This window comes from Camellia sinensis, chromosome 10 (genome assembly GCF_055761805.1).
Source record: "Camellia sinensis isolate YWXY chromosome 10, ASM5576180v1, whole genome shotgun sequence".
NCBI classification, from domain to species: Eukaryota; Viridiplantae; Streptophyta; class Magnoliopsida; order Ericales; family Theaceae; genus Camellia; species Camellia sinensis.
The window spans coordinates 166,576,677-166,597,036 of NC_138970.1; the positions used below are offsets into that span (position 1 = coordinate 166,576,677).

Here is a 20,360-nt window from a genome sequence, read left to right on the forward strand (position 1 = left end):
TGCACAACTCTAACCATCAATAATCCACCATCATCTATGTCAAGACTAATAAACATACAGCCAGTCATAAATAAGAATCCATAAGCAGAGATGAAAGCGACAAATGGTACAAAAGAGAGGAATTTGTTGCCAGTGCTCAACCAGCAACATCAATAAACATCATCCATCAAACATGACTACTAAACTACACTGTCTAGTAACATAATATAGATATAAAAATAAAATAAAATAAATTAAATAAGCAACAAATAATAAAAGATACAAAGTATGCAGCAAATAACTTCAAACATTTCTTGCAAGAAAATGACCAAATGAGCCTGCCAGATGTTCTTGCATTTGTGGTCCATGCAGAAAAGAGTATCCATCCTTTCTTGATCATGAAAGTTCCTGAAAATAGTGACAGGCATCATAAATACATTACCACGAAAATTGATTTTCCATTTAACTCTCTCCAAAATGGGTCTGGCATATGCAAACCCATGGCACCAGCTATACTTCAGAAGTACCTATGCTCGCCCCACCTAATCTTGCAATTTACATGGTACTCTGCAACATCAATATTAAAAAATGTTATATGCAATGGCATCTAAACAAGGCAAGTCCAAGCAACTAGAATCAAGAACAGTAAATAAAAAGTAAAAAGTCTACACCACATGCGAAGTAACACAAAATTAGACATTGAAAATACTCACAGGCAACTAGAATCAAGAAAAGTAAACAAAAAGTAAAAGGTCTACACCACATGCAAAGTAACACAAAATCAGACATTGAAAATACTTATACACCAAATTAATATCATAATCAAACATCCTCTTTCCTGCATGAGATATGGGTCTAATGGAAAAGAAAATTGCTGTAATCCAGCCACAAACTAAATCCTAAAGCCATTTGTGGCATTAACAATCTGTACTCTCGGTGTCTTTACTTGTAGTATAAGCTTAGAAAATGATGCGAAAGAAATTTGACAATTACTAGAATGCATAGTTATCCAAACAAACAAATTGTTTGAATATTAAATCTTCTTAATTTGATTAAATTATCTCCATAGTTAATCAAATCCACATTCAACACACTTGTTTCTCTTTTTAGTCAAATCAAACATCCTACATTCTGCATGAGAAATGGATTGAAAAGAAAAGAAAAGAAAAGAAGATTGTTGTAACAGAGCCACCAACTGAAGAATAAATGACTCAAGAATCATCAGAAAATTGACATCTGCAAATCCCGTATAAAAAAAAATAAATAAATAAAATCAAGTTAAACTTGAAAAAATAACATCTACCAATCATATAAACCAAGATTTACTAGCTAGAACAAACTGCATTACAAATAGTGATCTAATTTATTAATAGAGAGCGCAAGACCTCACAAGGAGTCATTTAGTTGGACAAATATAATCATAGACAACATTAGAATAAGAAAGACATCAAGAGAGACTTCTATTTGCACACCCCCCAAAAAGACCTGAGTTGTTTTTTTTTGGTTCAAGCAAGGAATGGAAAAGGGACAATATTACTCTCTCCATCCCACTCGTTTGTCCATTTTGGAAATTCTAACATTTTGAAAGGACATGCAAAAAATGCATTGGAATTCAAATTCAAACGTACTATTTCCAACAACTGCCCCTTTATTTCCCACTTTCAAATATACAAAGAACTATTTATAAGGGATAATTTCGAAACTTACAAACTTTATGCTTTGACTTTTCAAAGTGGACAATCTTTTGGGACAAACAAAATGGGATGGAGGGGTACAAGACTGTACTTGTCAAACAACTCCACACCTGTGTTGAATAGGGCTTGGTTTCAAAAGCTCTCAAAGATGATGCCTTGTGGCTTAATTAACCAACTATTTGTGACAAACCTAACTCGTTTTTCACTGGACCCTTTATGCAAACCCTACCAATTTGATACCTATGAGCTATGACCCAAAAATGATTAGACAACTCTAATAATAATATATATCAAATGCAATGCAACAATGCTATATGGAGTAGTTTATTTTAGAACCTAACGCTGTGTTTGGATTTTGGATTTGTCAAGGGAAAATAAAATGAAAGGGTAGTGGAATTACATATACATTGATAAGGCAACCAAGAAAGAAAAACTAATACATACCTCATTTTCTTATCCAAAGCATCACTTGGATATCTTAAAACTATATGGTCAATCTTAACAAGGTTCTTATAAAAGAAAATCATTTAATGGCACCCATCTTGGTTTGCAAATTAAGTTTCAGCAGTCATCTAATTAAAAAAATATATAAATAAAACAAAAAAAAAAAAACCATTATTGTTGTTCGCCCTAAGATGTGTGAAGATTTTAGTCTCTTCAAGAGGTGAAAATTCGACTGCCTATTAAGTATTTACAATGACAATGAAACCAATGAAACTAACGTTTACCTTTTGTAGTATGCATATTTGGTTAATGGTCAATGACGTTGGAACAACTTTAGAATATATATCATTTGATGGTCAATCAAGTGTATGGAAAAAGTTCCTTTTTGGATCCTACATATTTTGATCAATAGATGAGAGATACACACAATCAAAACTGGGAGAGGGAGGACACTTTATTTCCACTGGCTAAGAAAATTGGTTAGGTTGTAGTTGTTGTTACTCCTCAATGGGTTTCGTTGGTGGTGCTATAAATCTGTAGGCCTAATGATGTTAAGATACTTTTTGAGTTGGTTGCTGTCTGATGGAGTTTTGTGAAAACTATAAATTCTTCTTCTATTCAATTACATGATGTTTCAAATTTAGCACTGCTAGCTGATTGAGCTTCTATTATTAATTCTAACCATTGTCATTGCTATTCCTCAACTGGTTTTCACTGGTGCTATAAATCTGCAGGTCTGATGCTGGGATATTTTCAAAGTTGATTGTTGTCGGACGGAGTCACCACTGCTTCTTGCCTGGGGCTTTTAAGATTGTGATGGATACTTGGACTGGAAAATCTGTTTCGTTTTATAGCCATATTTATGGTTGTGTAGGGCATTTGACTGCATTGGTGTGCGATTATGTTCGTAACATCTACCCTAATTACCTTGACCCTCTTTGTGGTTGTTGAGGAATTCATTTATTGTATTAGATTATGTTCAAAGGCCTAAGTGGGATACCTTTAGATGGTCAGTGTCTCACTTTCTCAATGTGTGACCTCGTTCTGCTGTTATGGGATTATGCACTCCTTTACTGTCTATTTCTAATCTTCACAAAAGGACTTTTGTTGGGTATGAGAAACTAAAATTGATACCGCTTAAGGAATTCTAAAATGGTCAACCATTATCTGTAGTGCCATAAAACCATTTATGGCATTAACAATCTGTCCACTTTTTTTTGAACAGCAAAGAAAAAGAACTTTATTGATGAAACAGAAAAACTATTACATCAAAAAAGGATAGAAGAAGGAGTGCAGAAAGCATCATAGCGAACCCAATCAATCCCAACTAGGTTGGCACCGATAGGGCCGCACAATCATATGCTAGCACAACCACAAGAGTTGGTGAGGAACCAACCACAAACATCAAAGACTACCTCACCCAAAAAGCATTGACCACACCTAGAACAAACCAAGCAATCAATCTACATGGCAGCAGCAAAGGAGACAACCAGAGCAACCAGCAGTAGTAGGCTCTTGGACACTACTATTCAACCCAGCAGAAGTAGGCTCTGACAAGTAAATCTGTATAACCTTACTGATTTAAGCCACAAAATCCAAGTACATGGTTGGAGGGGGTGTATCCTCATGTAGCTTTTGAAAAACCAAAGTCACTTTTATCAAACTTCCATCATCCTTGGGTTTGTAGCTTGGACTGTGTTTCCCACCTTGCCATCAATTCTACTACCTGCTTTACTTCCCACAAACAGATTGCAGGAGACCAAAGAAGTCTAAAACATGCCCAGCAGTCCAAGGCAGCTCAGAATCAACATGCCCCGCAGTCCAATTATAACAAACTAACTCCTCTGCTAAGAGGCCAGAAGTAGTCCAACATGCCCAGCAGATAGCATTCTACATCCCACTTCAACCCACTCCAAGCAGCATCAACATTCAGAGCAGCATCAGACCACTGCCACTGCAAACTGTAATAGTCCAGCATCAGACCACTGCCACTTTCACCAGCATACACCATCACACCTGCACACAAAACTCCCTCTGCATCAGTCCAGCATCACCAAAACATGCACCAAGACAGTAGTAGGCCAACTCAGATGCAGCAAACAACCCAGCAGCCCACACACCAATACCTACTTCAACCAATGCCCCTGATGCAGAACCTTACCTGTTGCAGGTTATTCACAAAATCAGTTACAGAATAACCTGAGTAAAAAGCACCAGCATCTTTGCACCACAACGCGACTCGCACTTTAATGACCTCACACAGCTCCTCAAAATTTGGGTGAATGCCATTAAAGATACAATCATTTCTTAATTTCCAGATGGACCAAATCACAGCCAGAGGCATGGCCTTCCAAATCAGCCTCTCTTGTTTATTCAGCCTTGTACCAACCCACCAATCAAAAAGACAGAGCACTAAACCAGGTAGAACCCACTGCAAACCCCACCAATTTAGCATATGTGCCCAAACCTTCCAAGCAAAAGGGCAAAGAAGAAGCACATGATTTACACTTTCCACTTCTTCATTGCAGAAAGTGCAACTCACATTGGCCTCATCTGAAAGCACTCTAATTTGTTGCAAAAAACTAGAGGTCTTTAACCTTCATTTCCATGCCAACCAACCAAAAAATTGAGCTCTAGGCGAAGAAACATTATTCCATAGCAGATCTGAAACCTTACATACTGTACCAAAGGAATTATCCCACCACTTACAAACAGAGGACACAGTGAAGTTACCTGATGGGTCTGCTTTCCAATGCAAAGCATCAACCACATTTTCCCTAAGGGTTGGAGCATTACTCAGCAGCAATTTCAATCTATGCAAATCCTCAACCTCCCACTGAAAAAGTGCTCTTCTAAAATTGAGGTTCCACTCCACCCCACTGTTTCTTCTAGAGTGCATCACATACACAGAATCAAACTTTTCTAAAGACAAGGAGTATAGCCTAGGGAAAACTTCCATCAAGCTCACATTATTACACCATGTACCTTGCCAGAACAGAGTGTTTTTCCCATCCCCAATCACTGGAGCAGAGTTTTCTTTAAAGAATTCTACCAGATCCGGTCTGGTTCTAGCAACACCCAAGATATCAGCCCATATACATGAGATCCTAGGGTTACCAACAGGTTCTGGACACCACCCTACACCCACCTGCTTGTATTTGTTATCTATCACCTGTTTCCACAGAGCATTAGGTTCAGTCCCAAACCTCCACCACCATTTCAATAAGAGGCACTCATTCATGAGTCTAATCCTTTTAACCCCGAGACCCCCCTGCTGTTTGCTTTTAGCAATCTCCTTCCATTTAACCAAATGTATTTTCCTCCTAAAGTCATCCCCACCCTACAGAAAATTGGATTGAATAGACACAAATTCCTTAGCAACCCCTGCTGGCATTTTGAACAAAGATAAATAATATATAAGTAAGCTAGACAACACAGATTTAACCAAAGTCACCCTACCAGCAAAGGAGAGGTATCTTCTCTTCCAAGAGGAAAGTCTTTGTTTGCATTTGGCTAATACCGGCTGCCAAGTCCTCTTTCTCCTTGGGCTTGCACCAAGAGGGAGTCCTAAGTACTTAAGGGGCAAGCTTTGGTGAAGACAATTGAAACTATAAAAGTGCAATCTGTCCACTTGGTGTCATTACTTGCAGTTATAAGGTTAACAAACAATGCAAAAGAAAATTTTGACGATTTCTAAAAGTGCAATTAAGATGCATAATTATCCAAATTAACAAAACTATTTGAATATTAAATCTTCCTACGTTGATTAAATTATTTCCTAAGTGCATGTTTGGGTAGACCTAAAAAAGGCAAAAAGTCACTACAAAAGTCAAAAAGTTTATACTATTCACATTTTTTTTGGCGGGAAAATTGGGCTGATTTGTCAGAGGGAAAAAAGATACATTTACCCTTATTTGTCCCATTCCCGCTCACGTGTGAAAAAGGAAAAAAAGTAAAGAAAAAAATCAGCACAGTGTGCACTGATATAAGTCCCGTCACTGACTAGCACCGACCCTCACAGAAGGGTAGTTCGGTCATTTTAGTATTTTATAAATATTTTACTACACATTTTTTCGTAAAAAGTCAAAAAGTTATCTCAAACAACTATATTTTTTTCCTCTACTTTTTTAGACAAAAAGTGCACTTATATAGTTCATCCCAAACAATCCCTAAATCAAATCCACATGCAACACACGTGTTTCTCTACTAGTCATAATAAAAAATCCTATTTACGGCATGAAAAATGGATCGAATAAAAAAATTTGTTGTAACCCAGCCACCAACAACAGCCTAAAGGTATAATAAAAAAAGTGACATCTAAAAATCCTGTAAACCAAAAATGGTCAAGTTAACTTGAAAAAATAACAGCTATCAATCATATAAACCAATATTTACCAGCTAGAACAAACTACAAACAGCATTACAAATAGCAATCTAATATAAATTTGTCCTGGCTTATCTCAATACGAAAGAAAACTTTAACCAGAATTGTATGACGGGTATTAATGTCTTGCTAGAGAGTTAATCCTGGTCAATTTATACAAACAAACTATACGACCGCCTCAAAAAAAAAAAAAAGCATGGCTATAAAGTAACCTCCTTGATTCATATTAGTATGAATACCTCTATTATATTCCTGCTTTGGTTTCACTATTCTAGTGATGCAAAAGATTCCATTGGATTGTTATTTATGGGTGACATATAGCCTTATCATTTAGAAATCCAGTTAATTGAGCAGACTATATTGAGCCACAAAAAAAAAAGGATGTTCAAGCTCGGCTCACTTACCAAACGAAAGGTGATTTTAAGCTTAAAATGGACTCATTTTACCTTTAAATCAAGCTTGAACAAATCCTAAACGAGCCAAGCTCACGCTTATCTCGAGCAGTTCGGCTCCCCTATGTATTGCTCTGCTTATTATTACAAAAAACATTTCAAGTCAAGATAGCCAATAGATTTTTTAACACTGCAAGTATATCTAGCCTTAAATTTTTTTAGGCAAAAAAAACAACATGAATTTGTCATGGTGGCCAATAATTTTCTTGTTTACCCAGGAACAAATAATGCTTGTGCATAAAATTGGAAGTCAATATAGGGAATAGGCTATATAAATATAAATAAAAAACACCTATTACCATCTATTCAGGCAGGGAACATGTTCAGAAATAATGAACTGGAACTAAATAGTGAACAAAAATATGATTTTCTCAATCTTGGTCATAGCTGCAGGCACTAGGCAACACATGTTTAATTGCATGCCTCAACCCTTATACCACACCCAATACTGCGTCTCAGAGTCTGGAGGATAATGCCAACTTAAGTTCTATTGTTTGATCATACAAATCAAGAGTAGCACCATTATAGTGGTCGCAATATCTAAAATCCTCTTCATATATGTCTACTACAAGTGTGTCTCAAAGTATAGTTGAACCTTAACAAATAAATAAAAGTAAACAAAATTGTGCATGTTAACCAAGAATGGAGTTAAAAGAAGAAAAAGGGGCTTACAGTGGAAATTAAGGCCTCGTTTGGGAACAGGCTAATTTAGTAACTTTTTGGCTAATTAGCTAAAAAGGTAAGTAAAAAAAAACTTGTATGTTTGGGATGACTTTTTGACTAATTACGAAAAGCTGTGCAAAAAGTAGAGAGAAGCTGTAATTGTTGACTTTTTGGTATGACTAATTGGCTAATTGGCTAATTTAGTAACTTTTTGACTAATTGGCTAAAAAGGTAGCATCCCAAACGAGGCCTAAGAAGCAGCCTAGAAGAAAACCACTATCAGCAATGGCACCACATTTGCTTCTGGCAACAAATTGTGCGGTGCGCAACAATTTTGACTGGACGAAAGTTTTGTTTCCTTCATTAGAAGATTCAGTATAGGTTTCCCTGAGAACCTCAAAGGTAATGATGCTAATTTTACGCTTTTCAGTATCTCCAAAGTATAAGTGGTCAGGGTTTTTAGGGTCCGGAAGGCTGCCAGTTGAGACATAATAGAAAATCATATTTCCCAGATGAACTAGGTAAGCCGAAGGACATTTTACACCAAGATTATCCTCAATAGCATCACCTACATCTGAGGACAGCAGTGCCATACGATCAAACAATCCTTTAGCTTTAGCCTCTGGCTCAGACTCTGAGGTCGGTCCAAATGCAGCGACGGTGTAATTGTAAATGGAATAGAGGGTATCCCTACAAACTCAGCACTCCTGTCAAAATAAGGCAGGACCCGACAGTGCTTTGAGAACCGAACCCATACACGTGTCCACGTTGAAAGAGAAAATTTCATTTTCCAAGGTTAATATGAAGACCCTTCTGTCAACCAGAGCATGACCTATAGCGACCCCGGCCTTTTCCCATTTAATTATTGTATTCGGACTTAGGTTCCGTAGCTCCTGCCATTGTATTATGATTGTTACCGTCCTTTAATTTCCTATTTTTGAGTTGGGGAATGTAATGGGCAGGTTTGTAGCAGGTTGGTTGAGCTTGGGAGCAAAGAGTTGCTGCCCAGAATTTTGACCCTTCGCTCGAGCGAGCAGTTCTTCGCTCGAGCGAGCTCTTTGTTTTGGTCCGTCGCTCGAGCCAGGGTTTCTTCGATCGAGCGAGGATTGCGTTTTGAAGTAAGACCTGAGAGCAGAGGTTCTTCGCTCGAGCGAGAGTTCCTTCGCTCGAGCGTGTGTCTGGTTACAGACCTGAGGGTTTGAGTTCTTCGCTCGAGCGAGATTTCTTTCGCTCGAGTGAGCTTTTGGGTTGTTGGCTCGAGCAAGGCTTCCTTGGCTCGAGCGTATCTTTTCTGTGTCTGGTCGCTCGAGCGACCAAGTCTTCGCTCGAGCGAGCCTGTCAGGTTTAAATAGGCAGCAGCGTGTTTCAGATCAGTTTTTCATCCACTTTCATATTCCAAAACCCTAGGTACGAGTTCTCTCTCCCTCTACACACCTTCTCTCTTAGGATTGATCTACTTAGAGTGAGTTTCTACCTTAGATCCTTTATTAAAAAGATAGTGTGAGTCGAGGGCTTCCATTTAATCTGAACATTTGGTGATTTGGAGCACATTGGAATTTGGGTATTCATCTCTGTCTTCTCCATTCGGGTTATTTTCTTCGAGGTAGGGATTTCCTACTCCATCTTATAAGTTTTGTTATAAGTTTTAGTATTTTGATATGTTGGGGATACTTTGGTAATTTTGGGAAAAACCCTAGTTGTATTAATAAATTGATTTGTCTAATTAATTCATGGAATTGGGAAAATATGGTTAAATTCATGGAATTGGGAAATTCATTGATTAAATGGCGTAGTTGGATAATTTTAATCACTCGCCTGTTGAATTGTTGATGTATTTATTTTCAGTTTAGAAATAACTGTTTTGGGCTATCGGTGGAGGATAGTCGTGCTTGTTGTAGACACTGCATGTGGATTAGGGATAACTAAAACTAATCACATTGGTTAAGTCATTAATTTGGGCTATTGCATTAATACAGAAAATACGTGTATTAATTGAGCATTGCATTTGCATACATTGTTTTATGTGGGAGGAGATAGGGGATGTACTCCACGGTTTAGGGGAAGATAGGGGATGGACCTCTAAACCGGATTTTGTTTGGGAGGAGATAGGGGATGGACTCCATTAGCATCACTTTTATGTGTGCTTATTTATATAGAAGTGTTTTTATTGATACAACACTAAAATGTGTATCAATCTGGAAGTATGAAGTGTTTTGATTTGAGCTTGAGTCTCATTTGTTTGTTGACATTGGAAGAATGTGAATATGATATATATATATTTCACTATTGTAAGTTTGGCCAGGTTCTGAGCCATATTGATAATGTTGGAAAGTGAAACTTGTCGTTGACAATAGTGTCATGAGATTGGATAATGATGTAATTGATTATCTTGGTTAACCATCTATTGAATGCTATTGCTTTATTCAATACTTATATTTAGTTTAGTATATTTCTACTGGGCTGTGGCTCACCCTATATGGGAACATCATTTTCAGGTTCAGGTGATAAGCTACCTCCAAGGACATAGCTTGGAAGGACTTGGATTTTGAAGATTATTTTCAGTTATTTGCTTTCATTTGTTAGTACATGTAAACACACAAGCCTAGGGCTTTATTTGTATTTGAGTTAGAACTCATACTTTTGTGTCCAAGTGTTGGCTTGGAAAGATGTAAGCCTGTAGGGCATTTAATTTGATGTTACATGTAATGCCTTTGTTTAGTAGGACTCTGATGAATATTATAATGAACTGTTTCCTTTTTAACATTGCATGTTGATGTTATATATATTTAATGGGTTATTTCCGAGGGCGTTACATGACCAGTGAGTTTCTTGTTTATAGGGGGGTCAGGGAGGATTGACCACTTATTAGAGTCCAAATCAAAGACTTCAAATCGTGATAGATTCATCAATTTGTAATTGAACCGCATACTAGTTGCAATGGCATAGATCTTCTTGTGAGCCACAAATGCATAAGGATTCAGCTTCCCACAAATCATCGCAGTACCCTTCCTCAACAACTCAGACGAACAGTTACTGGTAACGAAAGTGTTGGTGGAGATGGTGGTGGTATCGAGAACATGGACATCCGGCGGGTAAGTGTCATTGAGATCCCAATCCTTCCCTTTTGATCTCTGTCTCTCGGCATGACAGCCCCCAAAAAAGTACAACTTCATGTCTAATTCAACGCAACACATAAATTCTGGGTATTCTCCAAATGGAAATTCAAGGATGGGATAAATAGTCCTCTCCAATTCTCTGAACTGATTGCAAGGTTGCAATGGAGGAAGAGGAAGAACAAGATTAGGCATATTGATGGCGTACAGACAATAATTAATTGGACCCCATGGATATATGAAGAACATGTACAGAACCTTTGTTTCTTCCACTGCTGCAGTTGTTTCCTCTGATGATATTGGTAATGGTGCTATTGGGGGTCTAAATGAGGAGGCTACTGGGGACCATGACCGAGACCGTGATCGTCGACCACCCGATGGTGATGATGATGCAGATCGTGGAGACCATGGCCGTTGCCGCCGTTGCAATGATGATGATGACTGTTGGAATCTTGAACGTGATCGACGCAATGGTGGTGAAGACGATGATGGTGGACTTCCCGAACCTGTTGTTCTCGTCATCAATGTCTCCCTGTGGGATGCAGCGTCTTCGCCTCCCTCTTAAGCTTCCCCCAAAGATTGAGCTTCAACAACCTACTAGTTGTCAAAAAAACTAAAAAAATTACAAACACCAGTGTTTACAAAAAAGAAACAATAAAGGAACACAAGAGCATGCTATTGTTTTTTAAAATAAAAATTCCAGATGCTTTTATAAAAAAATGTTATTAAGGACTAGAAAATTGGTTAGAACTTTATGGCAACAAACCAATGGGGAAAGGTTGTTCCAAAATAACTAATTGTGGTACTATGAGAAGGTTTGATGTTGAGAGCTCTCTCTCTCTGCTGCACTTGAATGTTCTAGAAGTAAATTTCTCATCACTCATTTTAACTACCCAAATTTCACCATTTACCAACCACTCATTTTACCTACTCAAACTTCATCATTTACCAACCACTAATTTTATCTAAGTCAACGTATGTTGAAGTTTGGTGTGCACTAGTATAAATAGGAGACATTTGGATCTCCATTACGTGTGTGTAAGGAAGAGGCAAAGTCCAAGTGAGAGTGCTTAAATGTCATGTGTGATTATAAAGTGTGGTGTCCTAGTGTGTTTGTTGTATAGTAAAAGTTTTGAGTGTGAGTGAATAAATGAAGAATATTAGTTTGTGGTTGTGTATACTAGTGTCTTGTACTTAAGTTTATTAATTGATGTCTTACAATTCAACACCTGACACTTTTTAAGGTTAGAAAAAGGAAAAAAAAAAAAAAACAGCAAACAGTCATAATAAGGGTAATGCCAACGAAAAGGAGTCCAAAATCAACTCAAATACTAACAAGAAACAAGGTATCATGTGATTTAGTCTAAGTTTGAGATCGAAGGAAGTGGATTGGTGATGTGGGAGTCATCTAGCTGGTTCCTAATAGTTTAGGCAAGACTAAACTAAGATTAAACTAAGATTATTTGATTTTATTCCTTAAAACATCTAAGCAATACTATATTTTTTAGATAAATTACAGAAAAAATATAAGTGCACATTTCCATATAAAATTTCATATTTCAACTATGTTTTGTTGGACATTTCACGTTCCCCATGGTGAATATGATATAGGTATTGGAGAATGTGAAGGTAGAGTCCCACATTAGATAAAGAGTAAAAGAAACGGGTCTTAATATACATAAGATAGGTTCTCCACTTATGGGCCTAAGCTTTTAAATGATTACGAGTTCCAAATAATGTATGTTAGGCATGTGGACTCAGGGATTTCTCCGAATTGGGCCAGATTTGCAGTGTGCTTGTGGAATCCTCAAATTCCCTAACAACTGGTATCAAAGCCAATGGCTAGTGATCTATAGGTGGGCTCTCTTAGAGCATTGATGTTGTTGGGCTTGGGTTTGCACAGAAACTCTCAATGGACAAAAGAAACATCCATGATGACTCTAGATGGAACAAAGAAAATTCCTAGTGCATGTGGTAAGGTTGGACTGCGACAATGTGGCTCTCAAATGGAATATGGTTACTCTCAATGGAGTATGGTGGCACACGATGCATTATGTGCGGGTGGCCCAAGTTGTACTCAATGATGGAGAGTTATAGATCGAGATTAAGGGAGAATGCGTACAATCTATGATGGACTTGCTCTTGATAGATCAAGACTCGAGAGGAGCAAAGAGAGGCCTAATGTTTGGTTCACACATGAGGGAGAGATTGTTGGAGCATTTGTGAAAATAAAGTCCCACATCGGATAAAGAGTAAAAGAGATGGCCTCAATATACATTAGATGGGTTCTCCACTCATGGGCTTAAGCTTTTAAGTGGGTATGAATTCCAAATAATGTATTGTAGGCCCTATTATTCGATATGTGGACTCTGGTATTTTTCTGAATTAGGCTGGATTCGCACTGTGCTTGTGGGCTCCTCAAATTCCCTAACAATAGGTGCCTGACATTCACATGCTAATTTCCACCAAAAAAAAAAAAAAAAAAAACACGATTTGACTAACAACTATTCATACTATTTTCAACCAAAACAATTTGAATCGTGTTACTGAATCGAAAAATGAGTAAATCATGCGATTCAGTTTACGATTCACTATCATCCACTGTGATTCAATAAGATTCGTTGCAATTTAGTTTTGTTTTTGGTTACATAGTGCATAAAATGACAATATTTCACCTCTATCAAGAAACAAAATACAAATCAATTAATTATATTGAATTAAGTGGTTTTATTATATACATATATACAATTTAGTTATATTAGGAAAAATCATTCATTTTAATCCAACCCAAACCAAGACTTAAGTCTTATCAAATGGGATCGGCTACATAAATCCTTCTTCTCCATGCAACTCTATCCAAGGCCATATCGTTAGTCAAATTAAGGAGATTCATATCTCTATTTACTACACTAGCTCACGTCAATCTAGGTCTGCCCTTTCCCCTACACTTCCATCTACCATCACTGTATCATATCTCTTCACTACTCCGTTGTATATGACCAAACTGTCTCAATCTATTCTCCCTCAACTTATCTTCTATCGGTACTACTCCTCCCCATTCTCGAATATACTCATTCATAACTCTGTCTTTTCTAGTCTTACCACACATCCACCAAAGCATCAACACTCATCTTATCTACATGTTATTTCGTAGTTGCCTAACATCCCGTCCCATACAGCATCACTGGTCTAATAGCCGTTCTATAGAACTTCCCTTTTAGTCTAGTAGGGACTTGTTTATCGCACAATATGCCAAACGCGCTCTTCCACTTAAGCCATCCCACCTTAATCGTATAGACCACATCCGCTCCAATCTCCCCAACTGTTGTGATAATCGATCCTAAATAATGAAAATGTCCACTCTTCGGTAGTGCTTAGTCCTCAATTTTCACTTATCCTCGGCTTCCATTGTTATTATTACTAAAATTACACTCCATGCACTCTGTCTTAATTTTGCTTCTCCTAAATCTTTTAGATTCCAGTGCTTCTCTCCAAGTCTCCAATTTAGTGCTAACTTATTCTCTAGTCTCATCTACTAACATGATATCATTTGCAAAAAACATACACCATAGTACAACATTCTCAATATTTCTCATCAACTCATCCATAACTAAACCAAAAAGATAAGGACTTAAGGTAACCCAACAGTAATTGAAAATTCACTTCTCTCTCCAGTTAGCGATTGTAGACACCCCATTTTTGACCGACCTTGAGACTCAGACGTCACCAGTTGAGCGCTTGGTGATATTGCATATTGTGCTCGTTCACAAGTTTCAGAGTCTCGGCTACGAGCGCTGCCTCCGGATTTCCAAACCCTCTTTTGTGCCTTGCCTTGGTTTGCGAACCAGACTCGGTTTTCTCTGTTTCTTTTCCTGAGGGGAGGGAGAGGTCCCGTAGACCATCTCTCAATGGCCGTAGGCTACGTTTTGTGGTCGTAGGCCATTTTGCCAGTTTGGAGTCCGGTTTCCAGTTTTTCGGAGCCGTTGGCCGTGTGCCTCGGTTCGGGACCGCTTAACCACCTCCATTTGCTTCGGTTTTTGGCATACTTCTTATTTACTCCCTTTTGAGGGACACTAAGGTCTGAGAGACCCACTTCGTGGTCGAGTGCCACTTTCGGTGCTTAACAGGCAGTTTTTGGGGCCCCGAACTGCGCGTTCTGGCCCCCGAACATTCGTTTTGCATCGGTTTTCGTTCATTTTTGGCAGGTACCTCTGTTTCATCACTAGGAAGGCCGTAGAAGGGTGGGAGGCCAGCAATTGTTTCAGCAACCAGTTATATTCCTCCGGTGCCCTCCGACGCCCGTTTTTCTCACTTCTAAGCCAATGTTGACCACCCTAGGGCCACTTTCTTGCACCCAAAACCACATATTTGTGATGTACACACCTGGGAGGCCACCAATATCATATGGCCGGCCACTAATGTTGCTTGAACCTTTTGAACCCCTCCTAAAAGTGGGTTGTTCTCTCTCCTGGGTCACTTTTTCCAGTGTTTGACCACATGGTTGTGTTGTGCACACATGGGAGGCCACCAATATCATATGGTCGGCTACTAATTCTCATTGACCTTTTTGACCCTTGGCCGGCCGGCCATAAGAGGTGGCCGGCCGGCCACCTGCAGCATGGATAATTGGCCGGCCATGATCCTCAGGGTTGGAACTTTACAAATATGTATTCATTTTCCCCGGATTTGGTATCCGGGAGAGGGTTGCCCTTTTGGAGGGAAACTTGGTTGGTTTTCCCTCCATTTTTCCCCCCCTTTACCCCCCTTTTTTGCCTTTATAACAGTAGCTCCAGCTGCTGGTTTGGAGGTTGGAAAAATCACCTAAGAGCCTTGCATACATATACCTTCATCTCCCTCTCTTCCAAGCTCCAATCTTTCCAACCCTACACCATTCCACACTACACCTCATAGCACCACATCCCCATCTTCCATTCCAGCAGCTGTAGGTGGTTCTTTAGAGCCTAAGAGACACCAAACTCAAGCCAAAAGGGTGCCAAAGTCAAGTCTACAAGGGTAAGCTGTATTTCTCTCTTTTTGGTCCATATTTTGCATCCTATCTAAGTCATATTTGCTTGCTGTTTTGAGCTCTGACCCTAACTGGAGTTAAGCTTATTTTGAGCCATTTTTCATGTTTCATTAAGGGCCTCTCACTGTTTGAGGTCCCCATCTTGCACTTCCTTCTTTATCTCCTTTAGGCCCTAATCTTGCATGTTATTTTTGGCCTATGTATAATCTGTTTTGGGGCATGTCATAAACTGTAAGTGAGCTTGTTTTGAGCCCTTATTCAACATTGAAGAAGGGCTCATTACTGTTTGGGACCTCCATGTGCCACTTGTCATTATACCCCTCTTTGGTCCCCATTTTTGCATGATTTATTAGCCTCTTAATCTTCTGTTTTTGGGCTCTTTTCAGAACTGAAAATAGTCTTATTTTGGCCCATTATTCATGTTTCATTAAGGATATTTCATGGTTTGAGGCATCTTTTATATACTTTGTGTTATATCTCTCTTTTTGGCCTCATTTTGCATAGCATTTTGGACATATTTGCATACTGTTTTGGGTCCGGCCATCAACTGTAAAATGCATTATTTTTGGCCCCTATTAAACATTTTTGAAGGGCCCCTTTGTGTTTAAGGCCAGCAACCACTACTTGCTTCTTTGGCCATCTTTTGGCCCATTTCTTGCATGAGAGTTTAGCCATACCTGTGCTGGGTTTTGTGGTTTTCTATAAACTGTGAAAGATCATGTTTTGGGCCCCTCTTCAACTTTGTTGAAGGGCCCTAATCTGTTTGGGGTCAGCATCTGTGAGTTTCTTCTTTATCTCACATTTAGGGCCATTTTTGCATGCTAGTTTTGCCCTATTTGCGTTTGCTGTTTAGTCTTTCTTAGAACTGTAAACATGCTTATTTTGGGGCTGCCTTGCTTCTGTCTTTTCATTCCATGTACCAATTATGCATGCTTTGTATAGCTGTAAGCCATTTCATGTACCTAGTTTTGCATTTCGGGAGAAATTCCATGCATCGGGTGTCATTTTGCCTTGTTTCGGGGCTGTTTTGCCCCTCATTTTGCTACTGATTTTTGCATGTTTGCATATCATATTCCATGTCTTTGCCATGTCTCATTAGAGTGGCATTTCGGTGCCTGAGGGTCGGTCCTCGGTTTGCGTGCACTCGTGCACGCGTTTCGAGTTATCTTGTTTTCATCTAATGGCCTCCTATGTGAGTGTGGCTGAGGCTCTCTCATGTTGGTGTAAGCCCATTATTGCATTGCGTATGTCATTTCATCCATAGCATTGTGTATGCTCGGTTGTGTATTACCTTATTGCATTGTGTATGCCATTCCATAACATTGTGTATGTTAGGATTGTATCTTAGTTGCATTTCATGCATATTGCATCATGTTCGGGATAGGAGTTAGCCCGGGCACGGGAAACGAGGTACGTTTCGTACTCCGAGTGACTGAACGTGTCTCAATTCCCAGTCACCGACACTCCCGATTATCCATGATGGAGTTAGGTTCTTGTTGTGTTTATATGTGCATTCATTCTACATTGAATTGCACAATTCGACCCCTCGTCCATCATGCATCGATATGCGTGATTGGTGGCACGAGGATCGAGGCATGCATATATCTGTGAAAATACATTGCTATGCCCCTTTCCTGCTCTCTGTTGCAGCAAATCAAGAATCAGCGGTCTTCCGAGGCTTGGCACGCATTTCAAGAACAGGTGCAAACAGAGGCTAATTGGGGCATCGTCATGGATTTCCGCGCAAAGGCAACTCGGGCATGCATCATTCATCATCCGGAATGGAATCAAGGCAGTCCCTGGATTGCATGCCAGTTTATTTATTTTCTTAGTTAATTTGTTAATTAATTAGGAATTTGTACGTATTTGGACTGTAATATTTGGACTGTACTATTCTTTCATTTGGGACTGTATTATTTATTTGGACCCTCTGTGCGAGGGCATAATTGTAATAAGTGTGGGTGAGTGCGATGTATGTCTTCCAACCCCACGTCTTTCTTCCCTTTTATTTACCTGCTTATGATGGTCAGAATAGGGCATATTTCAATTAGCATACAGTATGACAGCATGTTTGCATCATTCATCTGTTTTGCATGCATCGGGCTCGGCGCATCATACTAACTACATCTGTATTTCAATTCCAAGTTGAATACATGTTAGCTGTAGCATTCCATATGCCATGTTTAGAATAGCCGAGCCTGCTATAGTTTCATTTTTACATGTGTTGCATTAGGCATTTCTGTATACTTAGGATTCATGCATGGATTTCTAATGAGTTTCTGTTTTGGCTTGGAGTACTCGGTGAGTTTTTATGCTTTAGCATCCTTGCATGCGTGTGAGTGACTGCCATGAATAACATGCTTACCATGAGGCTGATTGCTTATGTGATATAACTGCCTGAATGCCTGTGGGTGAAGGTTGGGTTACTTGGATTGGAATAAATCATCAAATGTTTGTTTTAAGCCCACTAGATAGTGGCAAAACCATCTTTTCTAAGCCCACCTGAGGGTGGCAAAATCTGCATTTTAAGCCTACTTGCGAGTAGCAAACCATCTTTCAAAAACAAACAGGAAATGTTTTGTTCCAATTCAGGCGATCCAGTCTATACTTGTATGCTGTGCGCATCACATAGTAATCTAGGCTAATAACCGGAATAAGAACACATAATGTTTTCAAAACTAGATATCATGGTTAGTAGAGGCCGATCTTTGATCGGGCGAGCGGGGGTGCTCACAAAGTGACCTTCCCCAATCGTACGCAAGTTCCCGAGCCGAGGCAACTTTGGTGATGACGGACACGTGGCCTTAGGCAAACGAGTCAGGGTTTCCTAAATTACCCCAAAATAAAAATATTTAGGTGGCGACTCTGTATCTGGCAAAGCAGTCCATGTTTGGCACTTCTTTTCTAAAAATCTGTTTTCTCAAAACGATTTGCCGGATTTGGACTCTTTGGTTCAGATTAAGAACCGTGACAATTTTAGAGTCTGAGCTGTAGTGACCCCAAATGAACAGAACGGGACTCACCCTCCCGGGGCGTTCAGGGACGTCTACAGTTTCTGGCGACTCTGCTGGGGAATTTAGAGAACTTGACTCGAACTCGTGATATCTGTCTTTGACTACACTTGTGTGTTTCTTTGCATTGCATTTGCATTGGTGCGCCTAGGACACCGTGTTTGCCATTTGCTATTCCTGAACGGTTTGCCGGAGGCTTGTCTTGTCAAGGCATGACCATAAGGCTGATCGGTTGTGGGCTCTACCAGTATGGGAACACAAACCCCGGTTTTACCGGGGCACCCTTTTTGACCATTTGACCTAGTGCATATTCGGATCCATAGTGACCATTCCAAACTAGGACAGGTTGCTTACCCGTTTATAGGTTGTTTGAAACCGCTGCGTGCGTAGTGAAACCCTAGCTCCTGACAAAATAGGACAGGGAAACCCTACCCCAACATAGGGGTGTTTTGGCTCTCACTTGTCTGCTATGTGCTTTAGAGTGCGTCTCTACAGGAATGCATGTATCAGTTTGCAAGTCTGGGCATCAGGCCTGCGGGCATTACTATCAGTATTTGGGAGTCCGCTTTACCTGTGGGTATCAGACTCAGATTTTGGGTCAGAATTTTGGGGCAGAATTCAGTAGAGAGTACACTCACTCAGCTTTGCTCATATGGGTTATCGTGAAATCAGGCTGAGGTGCTGTCTGTTTTCTCTTTTGGTAGGAAATCTTGGAACCATAGCTTCAGAAGGCTTCGATATCCCCCGAGGTTCATCGAACTTATGCTGATAGACTTTGTTAGGTCAGAGATTCAGTTCAAGGGCAATCAGTGTTCCTTTGCCAGAGGCAGGGTAAAAGGGCTAGTCGGGCACAAATCACCAGTTCAGCAGTTACCAGATCATTGGCCCTTATCCACCCCACCAGTGAACAGTCAGGCTGAGGTCCCAGTTTCTCTACTGCAGGGATAGATACCAGTCAGTCAGATGGATCAACAGAACACGTCAGGGATGGAGGCAATGATGCACCAGATGCAAGAAAGTATGAAACTCATGCAGCAAGATGCTGTCCGTCAAGCGGAATTCTCCAAGCAGCAAGCTGCAATCATGGCTCACCAGGCCGAGCTCATCACCAAGCTGCAACAGCAAAGCGGCACGTCCGCTTCACAACAAATTCCTCCCCCAGTAGGAGCTCCAGCACCTGGGGAGACGCCAAATGTCTAGGAAGGTACGAACATTCCGGTAGGGCCGGCTCCGCCCCCAATTTTACCCCAACTATCCAAAACACCTACCAATCTACCGGACTCTCCCTTCGAGTTCGAGGTCGACCCCACAGCGTTGAAGTTGAGCAAGCTTGAAAAGTTGTTCAAGAAATCCCAGGGGGTCAAGTCCACCCCGGACATTGGGGACGGGTACACTGACGCAGCTGTAACTCTGCCGGACAGGTTCAAGATGCCTCACATCGACCGTTTTAATGGGTCAAGAGATCCCATAGTCCACCTGAGTTTGTTTTCAGATGTTCTGCGCCCGATGGGCTTGACAAGATTATAGAAGCTCTCCCTTTTTGGCAGGACCCTGTCGGGTATTGCGGTCATCTGGTATGCCAAATTGGAGGATT

General features: G+C 39.9%; 1 protein-coding gene across 6 annotated transcripts in view; it reads right to left on the reverse strand.

Moving 5' to 3' along the window:
- LOC114322647 (uncharacterized) overlaps positions 1-20,360 on the reverse strand; it is a 79,045-nt gene continuing 58,685 nt past the window's right edge. For 2 of the 6 annotated variants that reach the window (XM_028269992.2, XM_028269994.2), the window contains 2 exons: positions 10,435-11,323; positions 7,862-8,448 (listed from right to left, as the gene is read on the reverse strand). In XM_028269992.2, the coding sequence (XP_028125793.2) occupies positions 8,327-8,448; positions 10,435-11,251 (939 nt within the window). In that variant the 5' untranslated portion in view covers positions 11,252-11,323 and the 3' untranslated portion in view covers positions 7,862-8,326. Of the gene's footprint in view, positions 547-6,947; positions 7,028-7,861; positions 8,449-10,434; positions 11,343-20,360 lie in introns of those variants that run through there. The other 4 variants (XR_003650828.2, XM_028269993.2, XM_082892800.1 and 1 more) reach the window with 4 other exon arrangements.